Source organism: Chenopodium album, chromosome 1 (assembly GCF_948465745.1).
Source record: "Chenopodium album chromosome 1, dcCheAlbu1.1, whole genome shotgun sequence".
Lineage (NCBI taxonomy): Eukaryota > Viridiplantae > Streptophyta > Magnoliopsida > Caryophyllales > Amaranthaceae > Chenopodium > Chenopodium album.
This window is the reverse complement of record NC_137834.1, coordinates 82,010,260-82,036,966: the sequence shown is the minus strand read 5'-3', so window position 1 is coordinate 82,036,966 and position 26,707 is coordinate 82,010,260. Positions and strand designations below refer to the sequence as shown.

At 36.2% G+C, this 26,707-nt stretch overlaps 2 protein-coding genes and 1 pseudogene across 4 annotated transcripts; all 3 read left to right on the top strand.

Moving 5' to 3' along the window:
* The first annotated feature begins 5,975 nt into the window (after positions 1-5,975).
* LOC145558576 (heat shock protein 90-5, chloroplastic-like) lies at positions 5,976-15,017 on the top strand. Its single transcript, XM_081619862.1, has 19 exons — positions 5,976-6,372; positions 6,597-6,670; positions 7,138-7,263; positions 7,341-7,434; positions 7,561-7,644; positions 7,741-7,884; positions 8,216-8,332; positions 9,246-9,290; positions 9,371-9,448; positions 9,569-9,673; positions 9,758-9,898; positions 12,107-12,199; positions 12,320-12,397; positions 12,477-12,731; positions 12,969-13,071; positions 13,175-13,349; positions 13,438-13,543; positions 14,248-14,337; positions 14,416-15,017. The coding sequence occupies exons 1-19, from the start codon at positions 6,100-6,102 to the stop codon at positions 14,620-14,622; spliced, it is 2,388 nt and encodes a 795-aa protein (XP_081475988.1). The 5' UTR covers positions 5,976-6,099; the 3' UTR covers positions 14,623-15,017.
* A 1,281-nt stretch (positions 15,018-16,298) lies between these two features.
* Positions 16,299-21,825, top strand: LOC145558556 (uncharacterized; annotated as a pseudogene). Its single transcript, XR_014092539.1, has 2 exons — positions 16,299-16,498; positions 17,828-21,825. The product of XR_014092539.1 is annotated as an uncharacterized LOC145558556 (transcript).
* Positions 21,826-21,860: 35 nt separating this feature from the next.
* Positions 21,861-26,093, top strand: LOC145558562 (uncharacterized). 2 transcript variants are annotated; one of them, XM_081619850.1, is made up of 6 exons: positions 21,861-21,982; positions 22,268-22,342; positions 24,206-24,271; positions 24,469-24,523; positions 25,522-25,604; positions 25,721-26,093. In XM_081619850.1, exons 3-6 carry the CDS (start codon positions 24,242-24,244, stop codon positions 25,898-25,900), a joined length of 348 nt encoding a protein of 115 aa, XP_081475976.1. In that variant the 5' UTR covers positions 21,861-21,982; positions 22,268-22,342; positions 24,206-24,241; the 3' UTR covers positions 25,901-26,093. The 2 variants fall into 2 exon arrangements, with proteins under 2 accessions (XP_081475976.1, XP_081475968.1); XM_081619842.1 differs by lacking the exon at positions 24,206-24,271.
* The last annotated feature ends 614 nt before the right edge of the window (positions 26,094-26,707 follow it).

The following is a 26,707-nucleotide window of genomic DNA, read 5'->3' as shown; positions in this document are numbered from 1 at the left end:
ACCGTCGATGAGTAAATGCTTTCATACCCTTATTATAGACCAAACTAAACTGGACTGGACGTTTTTATAAATAGAGTACGAAAATAATTTCGAAAACAGAAAGAAGTATTTTTATTAAAACAACCACATCACTAGACTTTTCACACTTTCACTTCGTTCGATAATCATTGACGCGAAAGATATTCATCACTGGGTTTGATTTTTGGGGAGACACATTTGGGTGTCTACACCTACTTTCACCAGGGTGAGAGTGAAAGACCTTAAATAACAATGGACTATGATAAAAAAAAATAAAAAAAAAAAAGAAAAAAGAAAAAAAAAAGTAGGAAGACACAAAACTTCAACATGGCTATATTGAACCACCCAAAGTTAATTAACCCAGTCTTTATGATCTTTATCAATTTGGATACAAGTTTTGGGACTTCATATGCTTTATTGGACCAAGAATAAAAAGCACCCTTAGCATGCTCTTGATCTCAACCAACCCCATAGCTTCAATAAAAGCTTGAAAGTATAGTTTTATAATTAGTAGTATGTAACTATATTTATATCCAACTTATCTCACACATTAAAAATCAGAATATAATTCCCATGCACATAAGGAAGTTTATTTATAGAAAGGCTTTGAATCCCCTTTCGGAGTTAACTCTATCACGATTAGAGTTAATGGCATACACTACTATGCATAAAATTTGCTCTTGCAAATCCTTACAACTTATCAAACAATGAATAAATTGTTCATGCATATTGAGAATACCCAGAGTTACTCTGTTAGCATTCCAACCCAACCATAGTCTTCCTCTTTTAGAACAAGAGTAGTTACAAGCCCAAATCAGGCAACACCAATCTTTCTCTAAAAACTCGTTCATTTCATCTTATTTTTACTAAACTAAAATTATTTTTACTGAACTGAAATTATTTTTGTTGAAATGACATTTATTTTAGGAAAATTTGACGTTTGCTACAGGCGAAAACACCCTGCTTCACATTTACTACCGCTTTAATTTTTTATTTTATTTTACTACCACCCAAATCCCAAAGTTATAGATCAGATATCACTACCTTTAGCCTTGTGCCATTACCATTTCCGTTAGTGGGGACCAAAACCACCTTCCAGCCACTGCTCCATCTTCAACCAACCTCATTGCCACCGTCTAACCTTCATTTCCTCATCAACGCCGACGCATAAACGATCCTCCTGGCGACCTCACCCATCCATTTACCCCATCAACGCTACCCCAAAAACACCATGACCAACTCGTCCCACCCACACCACCACACCACTGCAAAAACGGCGTTAGACACAAACGCGCGGCTGCGCATGGAATCCCCCCTCAATGACCTCCGTTGCGATCCCTCATCCTGACCCGAACTCTCGGCGTCTCCCCGACCACCACAACACCCAAAATTTGTTTCCCTTTCCCCCAAATCGACCCATTTCCTCCAACCGAAAACAACTGATTTCCCTTTTCCCTAACCTGAATCGAGCCGAAAACGACTGATTTCCCCTTTCCCCAACCTGAATTGAGCCGAAAACGACCAATTTTCCCTTTCCCCAACCTGAATCGACCCCCCTCCCCTTCCCCCACCCAAAAACCAGCACCAATACCTAAACCCATTCCCCAAAACCACCTTAAACGGGTTTTAAGGTTTCGAATCCACACGTTCAGGAGGGTTTCGGACAGCGTGGACTTTGGGAAATGGTGGTGGTGGAGTTCGCCGGAGTCGGGGGACCGTTTGGGCGTCGGCACGAACGACGAAATCCGACACATGGAGGGGGATGGTGGGCTGGTGGCTGACGGGGAGGGGGAGATGGCTGGGAAGTTTTTTCAAAAAGTTTTTTTTTTAAAAATTTTTTTAATAAATTAAATTATTATTTAATGAAATAATGGGTCCCACTTAACGGAATTCGAATTCCATTAAGTGGTAGCAATATCTATAAATTTGGGATTTGGGTGGTAGTTAAATAAAATAAAAAATTAAAGCGATAGTAAATGTGAAGCAAGGTGCTTTCGCTGGTAGCTTAGCAAATATCAAATTTTCCTTTATTTTACTGAATTGAATTTATTTTATTTTTTTTACTAATTTTCTATTTAAATTTTTGTTAAAGTTACTGATTTTTGTTGAATTAAAATTATTTTTGATAAACTGAAATTATGTTTATTAAACTAAAATTATTTTTGTTGATTTTCTGTTATATTTGTTTTTTAAAGTTATTGTTTTGTGCTGAAATGAACTTATTTTTACTGAAATAAACTTATTTTTAATAAAATGAAATTATATTTACTAAATATTATATTTTTTATAAAGTGAAGTGAACAAGGCCTAATAGCATCATAATTATGAGTTTTAACTTTTGTTTTAAGCAAACCAATCACATCTTCATTAAGTAGCCTTTTTGGCATCAATGACCCCTAGTATTTTATGTGAGGACACCGGAGAGAGATTACCAATTTACCATCCATCACCGTCTTTATGTTTAGTAACAACCATGAGCTATCCTCCTCTTTTCACCAAGCAAGCTATAAGAATATTATTTTTTATTTTTGAGGAAAGGTCTAGAAAATTTTATTCCATCAGAGGCTATAAGCATTGAACATTGAGCTACTTATAATCTTAATTTTTCACGACATCACTTGAAAACTAGGGTCAGCTATTAGGATGTGCAAACAGCCCAATAGCACAGGGTCTCACAATTTTTGGAGCCCCAAAAGTCTGACAAACTAGATTAGTATAATAAAAAATAAATAAAAAAAAAATCAACGCTAATAAGAGCATGTAATTGAACATGGCATATGGCCTGTTCACATTTACTGAACTGAACCGATTGGAGCTGAACTGGAATGAACTGAGCTAAAATGAATATTTTATGAGAGAAGAAAATTAGGAGTTGAACTGAATTGAAGTGAACTGAATAGAACTAATTGAAGCTGAAGTGAACTGAAATTAAGTTGAAGTGAACAAGCCCATAGTTGGTATAAGATCTTTGTAAGATCTTTGAGGGGGAAGGATTGAATCTCGTTGTCTGTGCAAGTGTGAGTGTGCATACATTCACTTTATAATTTCTTTTTCTTTCCTTCCCTTTCTAAGAGTAGTACGTATTTATTATGCTTAATTTTATTTATTTATTTAAGATTTTTTTTTCCCAAAAATCTTAATAATTATCTCTACATAGTATATATCATATTGTCTATATTTATGTCATTTTAAAAGTGAACTACCTATTCTTTTAAATAGTAATGAATGTAAAAGTGTCTTACCGAATATTTGTATGAAGTAGAGTACGTACTTCAAATATTATTTGTGACTTAAAAAAATAGCTAACGATTTACGGTGTTTAGCTATTGTATAAAAAAAATAAATAAAAAAAATTAGCTAACGAAATTAACACTATAAAGTTGTGTAAATAGCACAGGGCCCCTAAATGTTTAAGACGACCCTGTTGAAAACACCAATGTGCCCCTTCCACTATTTTCATATTTTTAAAAAGTGAATTGCTAAACACCGCCAACAAAAATGATCACCACCGCCAACATTCGGTGTGAATGGACAATCGTACCCTTATTACTTCACAACCCCTTATCCTCCCGATGACCCACAACCCCTTCTGATCGGCGATGACCACCACCACCCTGATCGGCGACCCACCATACCCTCCTCTGTGATGACCCAGGTGGTTTTATATATATATATATATATATATATATATATATATATATATATATATATATATATATATATATATATATACAGGCAACCGCTTAACCGGTTTTGGGCTTCGGTTACCGTGCACTTTAACCGATTCCATGGTAACCGAAGCCCAATATCGGTTATCGTGCCCGGTAACCGGCTTTGAGATTCGGTTGGTACAGTTGTCAGAAAAAAAAACCACCACCTTTCCGCCAAAGAGGGAAGGTGGTGGGTCATCTTTGAGGGGGATGTGGTGGGTCGCCGGTCAGGGTGGTTGCGGTGGTGTTCGTCGTCGCCGGTCAGTGTGGTGGTGGTGTTAGTCGTCAATTGGAGTGGTGGTGTCAAGGTGTTTGTGATTGGTGGCAAGAGAGAAGATAGTGGTGAAGTACTAAGGGTATGGTTGTCAATGCATGTTGACCTTAAGTTTTGATGATGACTCAAAGAACCTAAGCAAACCCATATAAGTTTAACTTTCGTTTTTAGCTTTGATTAATGACAGGTTTATGCTATGAAATTCTTGAGTAAGAAGGGAGCGTGGAACAAAATCTAAGTCAGCTATGGGAGGATAAAGAAGTCAATCAGAAGTCGTGTTCCTTTAGTGAGGAACTGAAGCTCCAAAGTTGAAGCTTCGAAGGAGAGTTCCTTGTGTGAGGAACTGAAGCTTCAGAGTCGAAGCTTCTCAGAGTTTCAAGGAGTCTAATGTATTTTATCTTTTATTTTAGGCTTCTTGTATTTATGCTAAATACAATGATAATTAATTTAGGATTTGAGTGGATTTAAATTTATTTATGATAAAGATTTTATTTTCCATATTTTAACTTGTTAATTTTCGAAAATATCTTTTAAGTTAAAATATCTTTTGTGAAAAGATTTTTTGTTTTAATTTTATCCTATTCTTTTGAAAATCTGTTTTGGAAAAATATTCTCTTAAACGTGTGTTTTACTTTGTCAAAATAAGTTGAGATAATTTAGGAAGCAGTAAAGCCACTTCCTAGTATTTCGATTTACTTGTTGCCCAAGATCCCACGCCTTGCACTTCCTAGTTTTAAGGGAGTTGTGGTTGAGTGGTGATTGATGCAACGATTATTTTAACTTTCTAATTTTTCTATAAATAGCTTCGGTTTTCTGTTGAGAAAAACACACTTGAGCATTACAATCTTTTAGCTTTCAAAAGAGTCATAATCCACTTAAGTCCTTGAGTGTCTTTGTACTTAGCAATTTAGAGTTTAATCTTGAGTTGTATTGGGATAGAGTTAGGGGAAACTCTAAGAGTGTTTTATTGCTTTGAGTGAAGCAAAGAGAAAGAGAGAATTAGAGAGATCAACTGATTCAGGGATCAGTTGAAGGGAGCTTAAGTTCGTTGAGGAACTTGAGTTTAGAGTCTTAATTTGTAGTAGGTTGTTTGCCCTATTATTATTAAGAGTTGAGTTTAAAATCGCTTGTGGTTGTGGCTTTTCTTCTTGATTAGGGCCAAGAAGTTTTCCACGTAAAATCTCTCTTTGTACTTTTAGTTTTTGTTTGAGTTCCTTTATAAATTCCGCAAAAATTACCCTAGTTCCTCTACAATACAATTCACCCCCCCTCTTGTATTGTTCAATCGAGTCAACAATGCACACTAAATGTTGGCAGTTTTGATCATTTTGAATGGCAGTATTTAACACCTCCTTTAAAAATATACTTTCTAATTTTTTTTTTTCAAAATCATTTAATAACTACCTTATTAGACATTTAGACCCCATTCAATTCACATTATTTTTCTTTAACTAAAATTATTTTTATTAATTTTCTATCATATTTTTTCTTTAGTGTTACTAAATTTTACTGATTTGAATTTATTTTTACAGAATTGAAATTATTTTTATTGAACTAAATTAAATTTACTAAACTGAAATTATTGTACTCAATATTTTTTTTTTTCAAGGTGAAGTAAACATGACATTAATTCTAATTTCCCACATCCCCTCAAAAAAATAAAATAATTTCCCACATATGAAAAATAAATTTTGTATTATTAATTTTAATATCTTTCATCTTTCAATTTTTTTTTAATATCTTTTAGTTATACCTTGTGCTGCTGTGCATTATCCCTTTTGTCCCTAAATTACATTTTACTCCGTAGCTTCTTTCTACGGAGTATTAAAGGACGGAGGGAGTACTTAATTACAAAATCGTTTACAGTATACGATAAGATGAATAGATGATGATGTGGGAATCATCTACACCTTACAATATCCCACACGCAACACTCCAAGGAAATACTACTACTACTCCATTTCCAATTTCCTCCTTCATTTTCTAGAACCCTCTACTCTCTCCCTTAAACCCTTTCAACTGAAAGCCTAAAAGAGAGGCTTTCACTCTTCATTCCTCACTTATCTTCATTCAAAATCCCTCCTTTCTCTCTCTTCAATGGCACCTGTTCTTAGCAGAACTATGGCTTCTGCATCTTTAGCTTCACTTCCTTCTGCTTCTTCTTTCACCCTCAAAAATACCCACAACAAAGTTTTGAATTTGAGCAGTAGTTTTTGCCCACATAATAAATTACCCAGGAATTGCCCAAAGTTTAGCATTGGGAAGAAGTTTCAGAGAAAACCCAATAAATTGTCTGTTCGTTGTGATGCTGCTGTTGCTGAACAAGAGGCTCCTGAGGCTGAGGGTGAGAAGTTTGAGTACCAGGCTGAGGTGGGTTTTCTATTACGCGTCGATTGGTGTAATTAATGTTTCGATGCATTTATCGTTTTATTTATTGTTTATTTTTTTAATTGAGTGGATTTTGTTGTTGGGTAATTGTTATTGGATTTGACAATTTGATATGAATCAAAACTAGGTGAATTTAGTTCAATCTATGATTTTGTTGGAGGGTTTTCGATAAGGTTGAGTGTAATTGCTGTGGTTTTTCATTGCAGGTGAGTAGGTTGCTGGATTTGATTGTTCACAGTTTATACAGTCACAAGGAAGTGTTTCTTCGAGAACTTGTTAGGTTTGTTTCTTTCACTCGCAAAGAGTGACATTATATGTACTATTTTTTTCATTTCACATGTAATTTGGAGTTTGTAAATTGTGCGATTATTGTAAAGCAATAGAACTTGAAGGTTTTAACAAGCCAGCAAGTCGCGCCATGGTGGCTTCGTTGTTACCTTGTTAACATTAAATCCGGCATTTGCTTTAGGCTCGGCTTTAGGGCACTTAAGTCCTTAGGGTAGTTGTGTTTTTAAAATTTGACAAGAAAACAAAGATTTGATTAAACCTTAATGAATTCATTTTCAGGAAGTTGTAGTTGCTTTATCATGTCTTGATTACCTCAGTTGAACTTCGGTTCTCTAAACATGCATTTGCAATATCTTGACAAATTGGAGGTTTTTTGATCTTGCATAAATGCATAGAGTAGGAAGAAAATAAAATAAAAATGAGCAATATCAACTGATTAGAATTGATTTTTCTGTTCAGTAACGCAAGTGATGCGTTGGACAAGCTAAGATTTTCAAGTGTGACCGATCCCTCTCTACTTGGGGAAGCAGGAGAGCTTGAAATTCGGATCAAACCTGATCCAGATAATGGGACCATCACGATTAGGTATGCATTCGATCAGTCGATATGCTGCAATTTCATTAATTATCGAATTCTGAGTTTGTATGTATCTCAATCTTTAGGGATACTGGCATTGGAATGACAAAAGAGGAGCTTGTTGATTGTTTGGGTACTATTGCACAGAGTGGCACTTCCAAGTTCTTAAAAGCATTGAAGGTACTCGAAACCTTTTTTTGTGATATAGTTGTATGTTTTGATTAAAGTAATCTGTGCATGAAATCATTAATAATTTACTGTACTTTTCATAAGCTTTATCTCCTAAAGTTTTCTGTTTATGTGCAGGAAAACCAAGACCTTGGTGCAGACAATGGTTTAATTGGACAATTTGGTGTTGGATTTTATTCTGCCTTTCTGGTTGCAGACAGGGTACTGAGATTGTGCAAACTTTATTTTGTTGTTACTTTGATTATGGAGTTAATGAACGAGACAGATTTTTAAACTAGAATTTGCTCCTCTCATCAGGTTGTTGTGTCTACAAAGAGCCCAAGGTCTGACAAGCAGTATATCTGGGAAGCAGCAGCTGACAGTAGCTCATATGTAATCAGGGAAGAAACTGACCCTGAAAAGATCCTGAAGCGTGGAACAGAAATCACGCTGTACCTAAGGGTATTTATGTTTTTACTTGCTGATTCCATATGTTGTTATGTACAATAATTTCTACTGGAGGTTAAAATGCTTTTCATGTTTGTGGTAACTTTGATGTGTGTGCTGTGTTCATTAGTTTCTATGATTTCTGCAATCTGCATATTGGCTAGATAAATCATTTTTTGTTCAAGCTAGAAGTACATTTCTGGACAAGAATATGCCTTTTATTGCTTTATAATACCTATGAAGTTGCATAAGCTCATTTGCTTAATTGCTTGTGCGTGAGGAAACTTGAGGGTCATCTTGGTCATATACCTGCTAATTGTTTTTTCATTTCCCAATTTCTTTTCAGCCTGATGACAAGTATGAATTCTCAGACCCTGCCAGAATTCAGAATTTGGTGAAGAACTACTCACAATTTGTTTCTTTTCCCATCTACACATGGCAAGAAAAATCAAAAACTGTGGAGGTAACATGTTTTTCCTTTTACATGTAGCAATGTCACTGTTAAGTTTATGAGAAACATAGAATACATGTGCAGATGTGCTACATTAGTACTTGTTATGTTTGATTTTTACTGCAGATTGAACTCCTAGCATTTGCTTGAATTTTCCTTGTCGCTTTTGTATATGGTCTATCATTTAATGATTTGAAATGTGAAGGTTTAGAAGTTTTGGATTGTTCTTTCTTTGCCACCTTTTGGTAGTGGTGAAATTGATTTGATTGTATTGTAGTATCCCGAACCCAATTGATTTTAGAAATAACAATCAATCAATCTAACTTAATTTGCAATCTATATTATAGTGCAAATGTTTTCCCCTCACATACTGGGTATGTATGTAGTTGAGGCTTTAAAAAGGCTTTAAATCAAGCATTTTTTTATTTTTTATTATTTTTTTTTTTCGTTTGGGGTTTGAGGGGGCAGGTTTGGATAAGGGTTGCAAGTAATGTGTGTTCCGTGAGCTCACATAATGTCATACTTCAATTGATAATTTGTTATTGCATAGAAGTATTTGGATGATTTAGATTCCGGTATCTTAGTGGGTTGAAAAGGTGTTAAAAAGAAGTTTATTGAAGTTATCTTAGCTTAAAATGTCAATGAGACAACGGAGTTCATTTTGAATATTTATTTTAATTTCATAGCAAGTTAAATTGAATCAGAATTTTGGATTCCAGTAAACTGAATTTGAAATTCAAATATTTATAACACTTAATAAAACACCAACATTGAACTTCCTAACAAATAACAATCTACAAATTCTTCATTGTGAATCTGACTTGATTACATGTATTTAGTCCAAAGAACTTGCACAGACACGCCCCTACCATTTAAAAAGTTGTTTGATGTTCAGCATGATGTGAACTTTTTGTTGGCCTTGCAGGTGGAGGAAGAAGAAGAACCAAAAGAGGGAGAAGAGAAACCAGAGGTAGGTTTCATTTTGCTCTTGAAGTTGATATATGTTAAGAGTAGTGGTATTTTGCTTTAATTTTCTTGTTCTTCTTCTAGGATGGAAAGAAGAAAACAAAGACTGTCACTGAAAAATATTGGGACTGGGAGTTGACCAATGAGACTAAGCCCATATGGGTGAGTGCTTTCCTCTTTCATTGGAATGTTATCTAAAATTGTTGCATCTTGGACTCTTTTGCTTTCTGAGTGTACTATGAGAGATTACTGATCATGATGCATTTTGAATTTACGTCTCAGATGCGAAGTGCTAAAGAAGTCCCAAAAGACGAGTACTATGAATTCTACAAGAAGACTTTCAATGAATTCTTGGACCCACTTACATATACTCACTTCACGACAGAGGTATTATATATCTAGCCTTTTCTTGTTTTGGCCTTCAATTGATACGTATTTGGTTGTACTTGACATGAGCAAATGTAATTGCAGGGAGAAGTGGAGTTTCGGAGTGTTCTCTTTATCCCTGGGATGGCACCTATGAATAACGAAGATGTTATAAGTCCTAAGACAAAGAACATACGGCTGTATGTAAAACGTGTCTTCATTTCAGATGATTTCGATGGTGAACTGGTTCGTATTCCCCCTTGTTTCTTTATATCTTGCCTTTCTCAGAAATTCCCTTTAGCTAACCAAGCAAGTGTGAGTCTTGCAAATTATACAATTGGGTGGTCTATATAAATCCATGGCAATATGTCTTTCTGTTCATGCTATATGTGGCACTTGAATTATGTAGATTTCTCAGGCAGAGTTACAGTTCTGTCACTTCTATGAGCTGTGTAATTGTGTGTGTGTGTGTGTGTGTGTGTGTGTTTTTTTTTTTTTTTTTTTTTTTTTTTTTTTTTTTTTTTAATTTTTTTTATTTGTGTTTTAAAAAAAAATCTATCAGCTGTAATTTATATATATATATATATATATATATATATATATATAGGGGGAGGCTCTCGTGAGAAATTTTCTTATGTGATAATTTTTCTTATGTGAGAACACTCTTTATGTTCTAAATTTTTACTCGTATGTTCTAAATTTTAAATCTGATGTTCTAAACTTTTCCTTAGGTGTTCTAAATTAAATCAAATGTTCAAATTTAGTACTCACATGTTCTAAACCATAAATTAGTTAAGTTTAATATCATAAATTTTAAATAACTTGTTCCAAAATTTTAACTTATATGTTCTAAATTTTAAAATGTGTGTTCTAAGATTTTTAATTATATGTTCCAAATTTTAAAGTGTATGTTCTACTTTTTTATTCGTATGTTTTAAATTTTTTACTCACACTTTCTATATTCTATATCAGTTTGTTCTAAATTTTTATTCACATGTTCATAATCTTAAACAGATGTTCTAAATTTTACTCATATGTTTAAAATTTCATAAAGTAGATTTTATAAATTTTTAATCACTTGTTCTAGTTCTTAAATCAAATGTTCTAAACATATTAATCAGATGTTCTAAATTATTAATCAGATGTTCTAAATTTTTACTCGTATGTTCTAAACTTTTACTCACATGTTCTAAATTTAAAATCAGTTCTCATATAAGTATGAATTCTCACATATGAACCTATTCTCACCGGATCCCTCCCCTATATATATATATATATATATATATATAAAATCAGAAAGTTGAAAATGGTTTAATAAGTTCAAAAGACAGGTGGAGCTCATGTTTTATGTTTTCGGGAAAACATTTAGGGTTGAAAATGAATTTATTGATCAGTAGTTCAGTACTAGTCGTAGAAGGAACTACAAGTTATGAACCTGGAATATAAGTTAGAAGATACTCCTTTTGTGTGCATATTATCGTCCTCTTAGGCATGGGTAGAATGAGCATGCATATTAAGAGTAGATAATTGGATAATGTAGGCATTTTAGGGGGATAATGAAAATGTAAGTATTGAAAATGTGGTAGGAGAGTTTAATGAGGGCCCTACATCACATGAGACATAAGAAAGAGAGTGAGATATAAGTGTTCAGGCCTACACCACATATCGCTTAAGGTAGCTTATTTGGGGATTGCTTGAAGTTGTATACAGTGTAATTATTTGAGGTAGTTAGATAATTAGCCGCCGCCCCCCCCCCCCCCCCCCTGCGGGTGCGGTGGCTCTCCTAGGTCTTATCACTGAATGTCAGTGTGTAGCTGTGATTTTTGTTTAATCTTGATATTGAGGTATCCGTCTGCCATTTTCAAGACATTTGATTTGATTTTTGGCTTTCCCTTTCAAACTTTTGGCAGTTGAATTGTGAGGTGAATGTTTCCTTGTGGTTGATGCCTGCTTTGAGCAAGTTGTTCTAGTTTGCTTGACAAGTTGTTTCATGTGTCATACTTTGCAGTTACATCTTGTCTAAACCATAGTCAGGGTAAACTAGCCACCTATAAAGAGATTTAACCTAATCTTTATTAGGTTTAATTTTGTTCAGGAGTATCAGTAGGTTGAATATCTGCTCAAAATAAATGACTCTACGTACATGGGTATAGAAGTATGTATTTCATTTTGCACTAAGGACATGCAACTTTTCATAAAATGACCAAGTATTTACATGGGTGAACACTCCTTTATTTTAATACTAATAACCAATAAACCAAATCTATGCAGTTTAGGGAGGTTGACTTGTTGATTTTTGATACTAAGTGACGTAGAGTTTCAAACATTGCTTGCAAATTGTTTTGTAGAGTGAGGTGGTCAATGGCACTTAGAAATAGTTTTCAAGGTTAACATTCATGCAGGCAACTTGGACAAGTACTTATTTTTTACTGTCATATCTTTATTCCTCTGCAGTTCCCTCGATATTTGAGTTTTGTGAAGGGTGTGGTGGATTCTAATGATCTTCCTCTAAATGTGTCTCGAGAAATTCTTCAAGAAAGCAGAATTGTAAGGCCTACTTCCTTTTCCTTTTTTTTTTGTTGATCTTGCTGGTTTCTTTATATGGTTGTATAATTTGATTAATATTTGTATGATCATTGGTCTGAACTTGATCCTTCTGTGATGCAGGTAAGAATCATGAGAAAAAGATTAGTAAGAAAGACATTTGACATGGTGCAAGAGTTATCAGAGAGTGAAAATAAAGAGGTTAGCAATACTCTAATCTAATTGCATGATCCTCTCTGAAGACTATCTCTAATACTGATATAATGTGAATTTGCTTTAGGACTACAAAAAATTTTGGGAGAACTTTGGTAAGTTTCTAAAATTGGGTTGTATCGAGGACACTGGAAACCACAAACGGCTTACACCTCTTTTGCGGTTCTACTCATCAAAAAGCGAGGAAGACTTGATAAGCTTAGATGATTATGTTGAAAACATGGGTGAGAACCAAAATGCTATCTACTACTTGGCAACAGACAGCCTTAAAAGTGCAAAGAGTGCTCCATTCTTGGAGAAATTGATGCAAAAGGAAATTGAGGTATGTTGTGTTTTTTAAATTAACTATGATCTATTAGATATCAAATCTGTGGATGAACTGACCCATATGTATTTTTATAGCTTCATTTGCATTTGCTGCAGATTAGCCCTTTCTAATGAAAAATGATTCTCCTTGCTTAGCTTATCAGATGGAAAATTTTTTCCACTTAATTGTATCAATAATTGTATGATGTTTCTAAACCGGTGTATCCATGTTCTCGTTGGTGATTTGTTACAGGTTCTGTTCTTGATTGAGCCTATAGATGAGGTTGCCATCCAGAACTTGCAAACATATAAAGAGAAAAAGTTTGTTGATATCAGCAAGGAAGACCTGGAACTTGGTTAGTCTGCTTTTTTCATCTTTCCTGTATGGAATGTTATCTAGTAACATGATCAAAGAACTTTTTAACCTTTTTTTTTTTTTTTTAAAAAAAAAATTCTCAGGTGATGAGGACGAAGTAAAGGAACGGGAGACTAAACAAGAGTTTAATCTTCTGTGTGATTGGATGAAGCAACAACTTGGTGATAAGGTTGCAAAGGTCCAAGTCTCAAAACGTCTTGCCTCATCTCCTTGTGTCCTTGTTTCTGGGAAGTTTGGGTGGTCAGCAAACATGGAAAGGTATGCTAATTATGTTGTGTCTTCTTGGTTTCAAGTTTGGGCAAGTTTATGTGTTACGAATTTGATCGCAATTACTGCTCTCCTTTAGGTTGATGAAAGCTCAAACTCTTGGAGACACCTCAAGCTTGGAGTTCATGAGGGGCCGGAGAATATTAGAGATCAATCCTGATCACCCCATTGTTAAAGACCTTTATGTAAGTTTTATATTATATTTATTTAGCTCTAACTCACAATGATGAAACAGGAATGTAAATAAACTCATATGTTTCTAAAATCTGTTAATAAGTGTTACAAACATTAATAATGGCCCATAGGTAATAGATTTCAAATTGTGAAAAAGTAGAGAGAGGTGGGTGGTTCTGGAGCCTTTGTTAGAGAAAAATCTTAGAGGAAAACCTTACTAAACTACTTATAGAGTTATAGTATGCGCAAATTGTTAAGTTGCAGGCTTTAGTGCTAGCTGAATCATCTTTTCTTGAAGCTCCTCAGAATTGCAATTGCAATATACTGTTTGATATATCCATCTGTTGAAATTAGATGGCCTGAAATAAAGTATACCCTAAGTTTTTGCTTGACAAGTGCATATCTTTGATCTTATTTTAATATTGTAATGGCTTCTACAAATATGGAAATATCATATTTGGCTAAACTGTTACTCCCTCCGTTCATTAAAGATTTCCCCATCCCATTTTCTTCACATTTGCTAAGAGTTGTATTGCGTAGGTTGGTATAATTGCTATTTATACATAGGGGTAGTAAATAAAGTAAAGAGGTGGTGTGGATCATGTTAATAAAAGAGGAAATTGGGCAGTCTTTTAAGGACTATTCATAGTGGGACAGAGGGAATATCTATGTTGAGTGGGTGACTAATGGGTTATTTTTATTTTGGTGTTTATAGGCTGCCTGCAAGAATGCACCGGACAGCAATGATGCCATAAGAGCTGTTGATCTCCTATATGAAACAGCCCTTGTATCCAGTGGATTCACGGTGAGTTACAAACTCCTACGGAAATCAGCTTGGTATTTTCATGTGATTAGTTTTAACATGCTACGATGTTGTTTGCAGCCTGACAGCCCTTCAGACTTAGGAAACAAGATCTATGAGATGATGACAATGGCCCTTGGAGGGAGATGGGGAAGATTAGATGAAAGTGCAGAAGGCTCATCGGAAGACAATTCATCAGAAAGTGGTGCGACAGCTGAAGAAGCTACAGATGGCCAAGTGGTTGAACCCTCTGAAGTCATTACAGAGAATGACCCATGGCAAGATTGATGATTGTAGTTATTGTTTGGTAGATTGAACATTTTTGGCTCAGATATTTTACTCATTTTGTGGGGAGAAATCGTCCATGGAATTGTATGGAAGAGGGAAGGGATAGCTAGACATGGCAGAGTACGGTGCATTTTCGCCTACTTTTTGAGGGAATCGATTATACTAGTACTTTTCTTGGTCAGAAGATTTCTAGGATAGAGCTAATATTTAGAAAATCTTATTTTATTATTATTTTAGGTGCTTATATGATTGTCAACAAAAGCCTAATGTGTGTTTGGGAAAATGCATTGAGCATTCGGAAATAAAATTATGCATATTTTAAAGAACATGGGCGAAAAAAAGAATATTATAGACATTTTTTAAGAATGCAAGCATATGTTCTTTGAGTTTGATCATTATGTTCTTAGAATTTAAACTATTTGTTCATTGATGTATTATGATGTTCTTTCAGTAAAAAGTTTATGTTCTCTTGCAATGTTATGTTTTTTGTCAAACATATATTAGTGTGCTTTTTTTCAAACACTAAACTGTTCTTTATGCTTTTTTTAGTTTTATCGAGTATATCATGTACATGGTTCACTCGGGTATACAAGTCAAATACTCGTTGAATTTATTAGTTTGTTTTCTGAAATATGATTTGCGTTGGTGAGTTTCCATGGGGAGGAAATTGAAGGATACAAACATCACAAAGGTAAATAAATGTAAATGTGATAACCTATATCATTGATTTATTTATTTATTTATTTATTTAGAAGGGGGTATATTGTCCCATTAAAATGTGGATTGCTAAATACCTCCAACGTTTTTTTTATCAAACCGCCAACAAAAGTGATGAAGAGACAAAATTACCCTTACTCATCCCTACTTTGCTTTCTCTCTCCTAAGTCCACTAAGCCTCAAACTCAACCACCACAAAATCAACCACCATTGCCACCATAACCCACGACCAACATCACGCCACCATGACCACCACCATCTACCATCACCGCCCACAAGCCACAACCACCAGATTTTTTGTTTGTGTTGTTGCCTTGCTGGAACCACCAACAACAGCCAAGAATCATCGGTAAAAACGACCTACCACGGCACCACCTTCCCTCATTGGCAGAAGGTTGGTGGTTTCTTTATATTCTGATAACCACTAACCAGTACAAATCGGCATGCAAAACCGATCACCCGGGGCGGAAAACGGTTTCCAACGCCGGTTGACCATGATGATCGACGTTCAAAACTAGTTACCTTTCCCGAGTGATCGGTTTTGCACGTCGGTTGACCACGGTGACCAGCGCCTAAACCGGTTACCGTGGTGTTTTGGCTTTGTGTGAGCAACAATGATTATGAAAAAAAAAATGGGGATGAACTACTTTGCCGACCATCGTGATGCCCCCTATGGTAATCGGCGTCGCTGCTCTTCCACCTCCTACGTACGGCTGCTGCTTCCCTTCACCTCCGATGTACATCCGCTGTTGTGGTTGATGGTAGTTGAGAAGTGGTGGTTGTGCCTTTTGTGGGTGATGAGAGAGAAAAAAATTAAAAGAGAAAGAAGAAGATGGGTAGGGTCTAAATAAGGGTAAATTTGTGTCCATTCAACATAAATGTTGGCGGTTTTGATAAATATTGTTGACGGTATTTAACATCGAGATAAATTGAACAAAACCGGCCATAATTAAAAAAAAAAAAAAAAAAAAAAAAAAAAAAAACGTTCTCTCTCTTATTAACCAGTAAAAATGTATGAACCCTAATTTTTTCCTTCGTAATCGCGCTACTCTAATTCTCAAAAATTGCTACTCTAGTTCTTCGCTCCTACTAAACGTTCAGATTTTACACATTGTTTCTCCAAATCATTGCTCGAAGTCGTTCAAATCGCAAGTATAAGGTATCGATTTTGTTAAATTTTTGCAATTCTACTAATTTTGGCTCAAAATTATGTGATTAAGCTTTTGATTTTGTAAGAATTTGTTGATTCTCGAAATCCTTGCTCTAAATTTGTTGATTTTTTTCTTTATCAATTTGTTGCTGCATGTTAGTATTGTAACTCTGCAAGTTTTTGGGGTTTTTAATTATGCAAGTAATATAGAGGCTATGTCAGATAGACTGTGGATTTCCTAATTGTTGCTAATGGAGTTTTTGATAATGGATTTTCAAAAAAAATCTGCTAGTGATTAGGATTACGAATGAGGTTATAGGGATGAACAACGAGCTCATGCTCAAGTAATAAGATCAAGGCAGCATTAGCATACTGTAGTTTTAAGTACTTTCTTGAGTTGTATGATGATATATAATTCTAATTTTTAAGTGATGGCTGATTTTGCAAAGCCTAATTCCAAATGACACTTGAATTATTATGCTGATAGGAAATTGTCTAATTATCTATTTATGTTTATAAATAATGAACATGCTAATCACCTTCCAATAAACTGTATTTCTAATTGGCTGTAATATATTAAGTATAACATTGAGCTTCAAATTGTGTAATTTGGATCATTTTTAGGGCGAAATTTTTTGCCCTCTTTGACTGTGATCAAAGAGGACGAAATTTTAGTTGCCCTTCGAAGCTAATAGGGAGAAATTTTCACCTAAGAGGGAGATTTACGGGAGATTTACGTGGATCTTATTTATTGTAGTGATTGTTTATCTTGCCTTGTTTGTTTGTGTTGCACTGTTGCTGCCCTTGTTGGCAATGAGGGACACTGTTTATGTAATCTTTATTTTCAAATTGTCTCATGAGGAATTTAAAAAATTATTTAGAGGGTTTTTTTACGAGTATAATTTTGGATATTTTGCCAAAAAAAAAAAAAAAAAAAAAAAAAAAACTAAATCAGTTTATTTACCATTTTATCCATTTCCAATCCTCTCTCCAGTCACCACCTCCCATCCCCTACACCGTCATAGCGCCACCCAGCATACAACTAATTAAACCGCCACATAACAATTACCAAAAGTATCTTTCATTATCGTGCACTGCATCTTCTTTTCCCAGGTATCTATTTCTCTCTTTAGATTCGTGTTTTTGATTCCTGCTCATACTTTTCTGATTTGCAATTTCAATTTAATCTCTTGATTGTATGCTTGATTGTTTCTTTTCTTGCAATTTTCTGTGAATTTATGATTTGATTAGCTTGAATTTTTTTTCTTTGATTGAGATTATTGTTTATGTTTTAATTTGCTGGTTGAACTCATTAGATTTTATTTATTTTTGGTACAGATTTCTGTTGAAGTGAATAGGAAGGGTTAACAGTTTAGATTTGAGAAATGGCGTCAATAGACCCAGAGATAGCAAAAACTCAGGAGGAGAGGAAGAAGATGGAGCAGGAACTAGCCTCACTTTCATCTCTTACCTATGATACTGATCTTTATGGGAGTAGTGGGAGGGAGGATTATGTCCAGTCAATCCCTGTTGATGACGATGAAGATAATGCCGATGCTATGGATAATGAGGTGGCTCGGAAATTGGCTTCTTACACGGCTCCGAAGTCTCTTTTAAAGGAAATGCCTGGTGCTGGGGCTGACTATGATGATGGGTTGAGGAAGCCACAAAGGATTATTGATCGTGAGGATGATTATCGGAGGAGGAGGCTTGATCGGGTTATTTCTCCTGCGAGGCATGATGCTTTTGCAATGGGGGATAAGACCCCGGATGTTGGTGTCAGGACTTATGCTGATGTGATGAGGGAGGAGGCACTGAGGAGAGATAAGGAGGAGACGTTGCGATTGATTGCTAAAAAGAAGAAAGAAGAGGAGGAGCAGAAGAAGAGTTTGGAAGAGGAGAAAGGAGCTGGTGGTGGTGTTGCTGCTCAAGCTCAGCCTTCTCAGAAGAGGAGAAATAGGTGGGATCAATCTCAGGATCAGCAAGGGGATGAGGGTGTAGCAAAGAAAGCGAAGTCTTCCTCTGACTGGGATTTAGCCGATTCTACCCCTGGAATTGGAAGGTGGGATGCCACTCCTACACCAGGGAGACTTGGCGATGCTACACCATCTGCTCGGAAGAATAGGTGGGATGAGACACCAACTCCTGGCCGTGCACAAGATTCTGATTCTACTCCGTCTGCTGGTGGGCTCACTCCTGGTGCCACTCCTGCTGGATCGACTTGGGATGCCACTCCAAAAATCACTGGTATGGCAACACCAACACCAAAACGTCAGAGATCAAGGTGGGATGAGACTCCAGCTACCATGGGGAGTGCAACACCCATGGCTGGGGCAACTCCTGCGGCTATGACCCCTGGTGTGACACCTGTTGGTGGACTTGATATGGCTACACCTACTCCTGGGCAGATTAATCTGCGTGGCCCTGTAACTCCAGAACAGTATAACTTGATGAAGTGGGAGAAGGATATTGAAGAGAGGAACAGACCCTTGACTGATGAAGAGCTTGATTCCATGTTCCCACCTGAAGGATATAAGATCTTGGATCCTCCTGCTTCATATGTGCCAATTAGGACTCCAGCAAGGAAGCTTCTTGCCACACCCACTCCAATGGGGACTCCACTTTATCAAATACCAGTTGAAGACAGGAATCAGCAATTTGATGTTGGAAAGGAGCCTGCTAATGGGTTGCCATTTATGAAACCTGAGGATTATCAATATTTTCAGGCGTTGTTGAATGATGAAAACGAGGAAGATCTGTCACCCGAGGAGCAGAAGGAAAGAAAGATTATGAAGTTGCTACTTAAAGTGAAAAATGGTACTCCTCCTCAGAGGAAGACTGCATTGCGACAACTCACTGACAAAGCAAGAGAATTTGGTGCTGGTCCGTTGTTTAACCAAATTTTGCCTCTGCTTATGCAGCCGACATTGGAAGACCAAGAACGACATCTTCTTGTGAAAGTTATTGACAGGGTGCTGTACAAGCTTGATGAGTTGGTTCGACCTTTTGTGCACAAAATTCTTGTGGTTATTGAGCCACTCTTAATTGATGAAGACTACTATGCTCGTGTTGAGGGGAGGGAGATTATTTCAAACTTGAGCAAGGCTGCTGGATTGGCTACTATGATTGCTGCCATGAGACCGGATATTGATAATATTGATGAGTATGTCAGGAATACAACCGCAAGGGCTTTTAGTGTTGTTGCTTCAGCTCTAGGTATACCTGCCCTGTTGCCATTTTTAAAGGCAGTTTGTCAAAGTAAGAAGTCATGGCAAGCTAGGCATACAGGTATTAAGATTGTCCAACAGATAGCCATTTTGATTGGTTGTGCTGTTCTGCCGCACTTAAGATCTTTGGTGGAGATCATAGAACATGGTCTTAATGATGAGAACCAGAAGGTCAGAACAATTACTGCGCTTTCTCTGGCAGCTCTAGCTGAGGCTTCAGCCCCGTATGGTATTGAGAGTTTTGACTCTGTATTGAAACCTTTGTGGAAAGGTATCAGATCACACCGTGGAAAGGTCTTGGCTGCATTCCTGAAGGCCATTGGTTTTATCATTCCGTTGATGGATGCTCTTTATGCTAGCTACTATACAAAAGAAGTTATGTTTATTCTTATTCGAGAGTTCCAGTCACCAGATGAAGAAATGAAGAAGATTGTTCTGAAAGTGGTTAAGCAGTGTGTTAGCACTGAGGGTGTAGAGGCTGACTACATTAGAAGTGATATCCTTCCTGAATTCTTTAAGAACTTTTGGGTTAGGAGAATGGCTCTTGACCGAAGAAATTACAAGCAGCTTGTGGAAACTACTGTAGAGATAGCCAACAAGGTTGGCGTTGCTGATATAGTTGGTAGGATAGTGGAGGATCTTAAAGATGAGAGTGAACCCTATAGGCGTATGGTCATGGAGACAATAGAGAAAGTTGTGACAAACTTGGGGGCATCTGATATTGAATCTCGCTTGGAGGAGCTTCTGATTGATGGTATTCTGTACGCCTTTCAAGAGCAGACAAGTGATGATGCCAATGTCATGCTTAATGGTTTTGGCGCTGTGGTCAATGCCCTTGGCCAAAGGGTCAAACCTTATCTCCCCCAGATATGTGGTACAATTAAGTGGCGTTTGAATAACAAGAGTGCAAAAGTAAGACAGCAGGCTGCTGACCTTATCTCCCGAATTGCAGTGGTTATGAAACAGTGTGGAGAGGAGCAGCTTATGGGTCACTTGGGTGTGGTTTTGTACGAGTATCTAGGAGAGGAGTATCCAGAAGTGCTGGGTTCAATCTTGGGAGCACTGAAAGCAATTGTTAACGTCATTGGTATGACCAAGATGACTCCACCAATCAAAGATTTGCTACCTAGGTTGACTCCTATTTTAAAGAACAGGCATGAGAAAGTACAGGAGAACTGCATTGATCTTGTGGGACGTATTGCAGATCGTGGAGCAGAATTTGTTCCTGCAAGAGAGTGGATGAGGATATGCTTTGAGCTTCTGGAGATGCTCAAGGCTCACAAGAAAGGAATTCGAAGAGCCACTGTCAACACCTTTGGGTACATCGCCAAAGCTATTGGACCTCAGGATGTCTTGGCTACTCTTCTTAACAACCTTAAGGTGCAAGAACGTCAGAATCGTGTTTGTACAACCGTGGCTATTGCAATCGTTGCTGAGACTTGCTCACCTTTCACCGTTTTGCCAGCTCTTATGAATGAATACCGTGTTCCTGAGCTTAACGTGCAGAATGGTGTCCTCAAATCTCTGTCTTTCCTCTTTGAATATATTGGTGAAATGGGAAAGGATTATATCTATGCCGTGACTCCTCTCCTTGAAGATGCTCTTATGGACAGGGACCTGGTTCATCGTCAGACTGCAGCTTCTGCCGTGAAACATATGGCTCTTGGTGTTGCAGGTCTAGGCTGTGAAGATGCTTTGGTGCACCTTATGAATTACGTGTGGCCCAATATCTTCGAGACTTCACCTCACGTTATTAACGCTGTTACAGAAGCCATTGAGGGAATGAGAGTTGCATTGGGTGCCGCTGCAATACTGAACTACTGTCTGCAGGGTTTGTTCCACCCAGCAAGGAAAGTAAGGGAAGTCTACTGGAAGATATATAATTCTCTGTATATTGGAGCTCAGGATGCTCTTGTTGCTGCTTATCCAACTTTGGAAAATGAAGGAGAAAACATCTATAGTAGACCCGAGTTGTTGATGTTTGTGTAAAGTTAGATGATGCATTTCAGATTTTGCAGATCTCTCGTTCCACCCTTTGAAACTGTTTCTTAACTAAACTGTTGTAGTGACCTATGCTGAGTAATTGTTTAGATTTGTGTTCAATATTTCTGTTGCTTTTGTTAAGTTTTGCTGTTATTGCTGAATTTTCACTTTTTTGTAAGCAGAAGTCTGATTTCCGTAAACAAGCGTTGTTGTTAGACACTATTCTCCTGAATGTGCTTCAAACAGGATTCCAACCTGAAAGGAGAATGACTGTATGAGGCTGGTAGTCTTCACTAAAATCCCTAGTTTGTCCCAAGAGAATTAATGATTTTATGGGGTTTTATAATTAAGCACTAGATTTTTGAGTTAATTTATGGGGTTTTATAAGTATGTGTGTTGATGTCCGTTTTGTAAGTGATTGTTTCTGATTGGCCTTAGCAGCCTACATTATTCTAAGCAGGTTGTTTCATTTAGTACCATGAATAACAACTAAGTTGATTTGGTTGGCCACTTGGCCTATTCATCTTGGCTGTTCTATTCTCATGTTAAATGGAACTGATCTTTCCAGGTGCTTTTTTTGGACTGTTGTGCTGTTGCTGATCTGCCTTATCAACTGCTTGATGTTCTCCTAATACTGTTCAAGGTATTAATGTTGCATTTTTGTTTCCTCATGTGTTGCTTTAGTAAAAGAATGTAGTTTATCTTGAGGTTTTTGCTTTGCGTTGGCTATGTTTTTTGTTATAAAAGTTGGAAAAATGGCAGAAAGGGTCATAGGTAATTTCGTCATTGCCTTTTAATTTGACTAAGCAGACCGACTAGCACTCTGTGTTTGCATTATGATCTTTGGTTAGGTATTGATTTTTGAATGATATTGACTTCCTGTAGCTTTCTAAGACTATTAGACTATTATTCATGCTAATTACTTGACATCTAGCATTCAATTTTTTATTTTTTTTTATTAAAACTTGATATACCATTGAGTCCTGTGACAAATCCTCTTTACCCTACAAATATGCTTCTCATAAGGCTTTTGTTTTTCTCAAAGTTTTATTATGTTTTAATTTTATGGATCTTGTCCTTTCTTTATAAGAGGTTTAACTATTCCTATTAGTTAATGATGAAATAATTGGAAAGTGATCTAAGCAAGGAGGGTTCGTTAAATCATCATTATTTGATTTTTGAGATGAAAGTAGAAAGTTTATAGAGACCACTGAGCTTTGCTTTTAAGGAAGTGTGCAGTAGTGATATTGGCAGTTTGGCACTAGTGTTGTTATCTTCCCAGTATAGAATAAGCTTGTCCTGCTTTCCCTTCTCACTTTTGTAAGTTATATTGTTTAAATTAATCTTTTATTCATTTTGCTTTATCAACTTTACCTGTAATAGTTCCTTTAAAAAAAAAAAAAAAAAAAAAACAAACAAAATTATACCTATAAAAGTAGTGAGGGACAATAGAATGAGTACCCAATGACAAGCCACTCAGTCTAGAAAACCCTGTTGTGGATTGGGAGTATTTTGAAGACTTTGCTTGGCCAAATTCAGGCTACTTTGTTGTTTTTATAAATTTGAAGGCAGGTATGGGAAGACTTGTCAATAGTCATCTTATAATATTAGGGATTATGTCTTTTCGAAGATTATTTGTGGGTAGTATAATACTCTCAAGATGGTTAAAGGCGATTATTGTATCAGTACGTGACTTGCAGAATTTCGGACAAAAATTGGCAGTTCTTTGTGACTTGCACTTTTTTGAGTTTTTTTGGGGATTAGTCCCTTTTATGACCGTTGTAAAAAAAAAAAAAAAAAAAACAAAAACAAAAACAAAAAAAAAAAACTTTTGGTGGTGGTTAAGACTTGAGACATTTTCTTCTTTGAGGAAATGAGCTTTTTTATTTTATTTTGTTTTATTTACTTGTTTATTTATTTTAAAAGATGGCCTATAATAGAGTCAATTGGTAGAGGATTAGTATTTGTTTTCTTTCAGTATTGAGGCTTTTTGCGTGCTGGCATTAGCTCAAGGCTATATCTCAAGGACTAGGCACTTTATTTTAGCAATAGATGTAGTATGTCATCAAGTAGCCTCTTTGATATTGGCTATAAAATTGTAGTATATATCTTCATTAAATCATTACTGTGCAGAAGCCTTTTAATGCTGCATGAACCACACTGATTATCGTCAGTTGGAATTTGTGCATTTACCCTTCTCTTTTAGGAAACTTTCTTTTAATTTTATTCATTGCTGGTGCTTCTGAATAAATATATTTGTATTTTAGTGACTGAGCAATTTATTAAAAAAACTTGATGATTTTGAATGCTATGCGTTTAATGCTGCTCTTGTTGAATTTGGACTCTGATCATTTTTGAGTGTTAAGTGCTTGCTCCTCTACTCAAATGTGATATTGACTAAAAATTATTTGGACTTTGAGGAAAGGTTAATGAGATTACATGCCTTTATTTTGTGTCACTTGATTGTTAGGCTGTTCAATATTTATGGTGAGATAATTTTATTCAGGTTTGATCTGTCTGGAATGTGTAGCAATGAAAAAATATGAAAGAGGAAGTAGAAGAGAAAAGGAGGGTCAGGCATGCATTTGAGCTTTTTTTTTTATTATTATTTATTTATTTTTTATTAAAAGCTGTAAACTTTGATATACTCGTACTTTATTTTGTGATTAATTGAAAAAAATATATTTATTTTATGATCTGCTGAGTCTGTATAGAGAGAGAGAGATTATATTGTATGCTACTATGACTGAGCATCAAAAGAATTTTCAGGACCAACTCATCAATCGAACTTCGGAGAATCATTTTGTGATGAATGTAAGCTTAGGTAAGGAATTCATTTTAAGATGATGCTTGTCCACACTGATTAACCTCCTGTAGCTTCTTAGAAGCATCTCTCTTTTATAAAATATTTAGTAGTTTAGTACATCTTTTCCAATTCTATGGTACTAAAATTATATTTGGCAATGATGATGTGGATCATGTGTTATGTACTTTTCTTGGAAATTTGGCATGCCTATATAAAGCTTTGTTTGAGAATTGCGATTATTATCTTTGAGAATCAAGCTTATTTTTTGACTGTTATTATCTTCTCTTTGTTTTTTTAGTTGCCTGCCATTTTTGGGAATGTACTAACTCATCAAAGCGCTAGGAAAAAGAAAGGGCTGGTGTATAGGGTTGCATTGTGACCAACTGTCAGATGTATTAGTGTGTTGATGGCTCGGTGGTGGTTGAAACTGGCCAGAATTGGGTATTAGAGGTTGATGGATTGTTATGAAACGGTAGTTCATGAGCCATAATTATCTTATAAATTAGCTGTATTGGCAGTGTCAGTGATTTAATTTGTAGTGTGACTAGCATCCGCGAGGGCTTTCTATAAATTTAGTGGTTTATGTGTAGCTCAGGAAAATTTTAAATTTTAAATTGAGCATTGACAATAGTTTATAGTGCGGCCTATTTACAGCTATAAATAGGTGCTATAATATTTGTTTAGAGATTGCCTATAATAGAGTCAATTGGTAAAGTAGCCTGAATAGAGTTAATGGATTTAGTATGTCATCAAGTAGATTTATACAGAGTATGTAAAATAATGAATCAATTCCAGATTAGTTCTTTGACACTATGAAATTAATAAAACGGTTTTGAATTTGTTAAGAATTGATTTATATTTCATATTTTAGGATCTGATTTTGTTAGGTCCTAATTCAAGATCATGATATTAATTTCAGATCTAATTCATAAGATGAACTACATTTATGTGTTTGCATACTTATTAAGATGTAGATTTCAGGATTTATTTGCTTCCCTTGCTTGTTTACTGTACAGGTGAAGGTATTTGGGCATTGGCTGGCATTTGGACTTCCAGTGAGAGTTTGATGAGGAATCCCCACCAGATTTCTTCACAGCAGGTAGTCTAATTAAATCTTAATGTTCTATTTGCACTTTTGCATACCATTACAGTTTACAAGCTTAGAATAATGACATGGCCAGTTTTAGAGTTCTCTAATCACTCTTTCTTCCCCAGGTTGAAGTTGTGGGAGTCTCATTAGACGAGGCAAGAGAAAAAACAGTACCAGCCATGGATCAGTGGGTTACAGTATGGGATCAGGAGTTCGAGACCCCCCTAACTGTACCCAAGTTAGCGATGTTAGTGATCGAGGTCAAAGAATTTAAGCGAGTACATGTAAAATGTGGACATTTGTGATCAGAAAAACTCATTACAATTATGAATAAATTGTCTAATTTTAATCTATAACGGATTGGGGAAAAAAAAATTCCTCAAACTAATTTTAGCCATTTGTATTAAATTTATAACTAAAATGCCCCTCTATAACCTAAGGGGTCGTTTGGTTTGAAAGGGGTAATCGGAATGGAATGAAGAAAGGGAAAGAAATGGAATGAAAAACCCTTAAATTTGTTATGTTGTTTGTTTTGAAAAACAATGAGAAATTAGCAACCAGTCCCACCACCACATCACTACCATACAACCACCCATTTCCTTCAATTCCCACCTTTTTCATCCACCACCAGCCTCTTCACTACTAGTGCAGAGGCCAAATAAAAGGCCAAGCCAACTCACCGCTCCTCCCCCACCATTCGTCGCCGTTCGCTGCGCTACCCCTCTCCCCCTCGTAAATCTTCCTACAACCCCCCAAAAAACCCTAAACAATCCTCTCCCCCCGTAAAACCATCAGCCGCCTCTCCTACCACCCTCGAAACCCTAGGCGCTAGGGTTTTGAGGGTGGTGGGAAAGGCGGCTGACGGTTTTATGGGGAAGGAGAAGAGTGTTTAGGGTTTTGCGGGGCTGTGGGAAATTTTACGGGGGAGGGGGTAGATTTGCGGGGCAAGGAGAAGGGCAGTGAGGGGCAGAGGAGGTGCGGCGACTGGTCAAGGGAGGAGCGGCAGTGCGGTGGCTGTTTTTTTTTTTAGGAAAATGACATGTTAGGTTATAAAATTCCCATAATAATTTCTAGACATTTTATCAATTGGTTAAAAATGAGCTGGTTTCGAA

Excerpts from the sequence above, each read along its gene's own strand:
- LOC145558562 (XM_081619842.1), top strand. Across the intron at positions 22,343-24,468 it reads TTCTCCTAATACTGTTCAAG|GACCAACTCATCAATCGAAC; the intron begins GTATTAATGTTG and ends AAGAATTTTCAG. Across the intron at positions 25,605-25,720 it reads ACCAGATTTCTTCACAGCAG|GTTGAAGTTGTGGGAGTCTC; the intron begins GTAGTCTAATTA and ends TTTCTTCCCCAG.
- LOC145558576 (XM_081619862.1), top strand. The coding sequence starts at position 6,100 with ATGGCACCTGTTCTTAGCAGAACTATGGCTTCTGCATCTTTAGCTTCA. Across the intron at positions 6,671-7,137 it reads TTTCTTCGAGAACTTGTTAG|TAACGCAAGTGATGCGTTGG; the intron begins GTTTGTTTCTTT and ends TTTTCTGTTCAG. Across the intron at positions 9,899-12,106 it reads ATGATTTCGATGGTGAACTG|TTCCCTCGATATTTGAGTTT; the intron begins GTTCGTATTCCC and ends ATTCCTCTGCAG.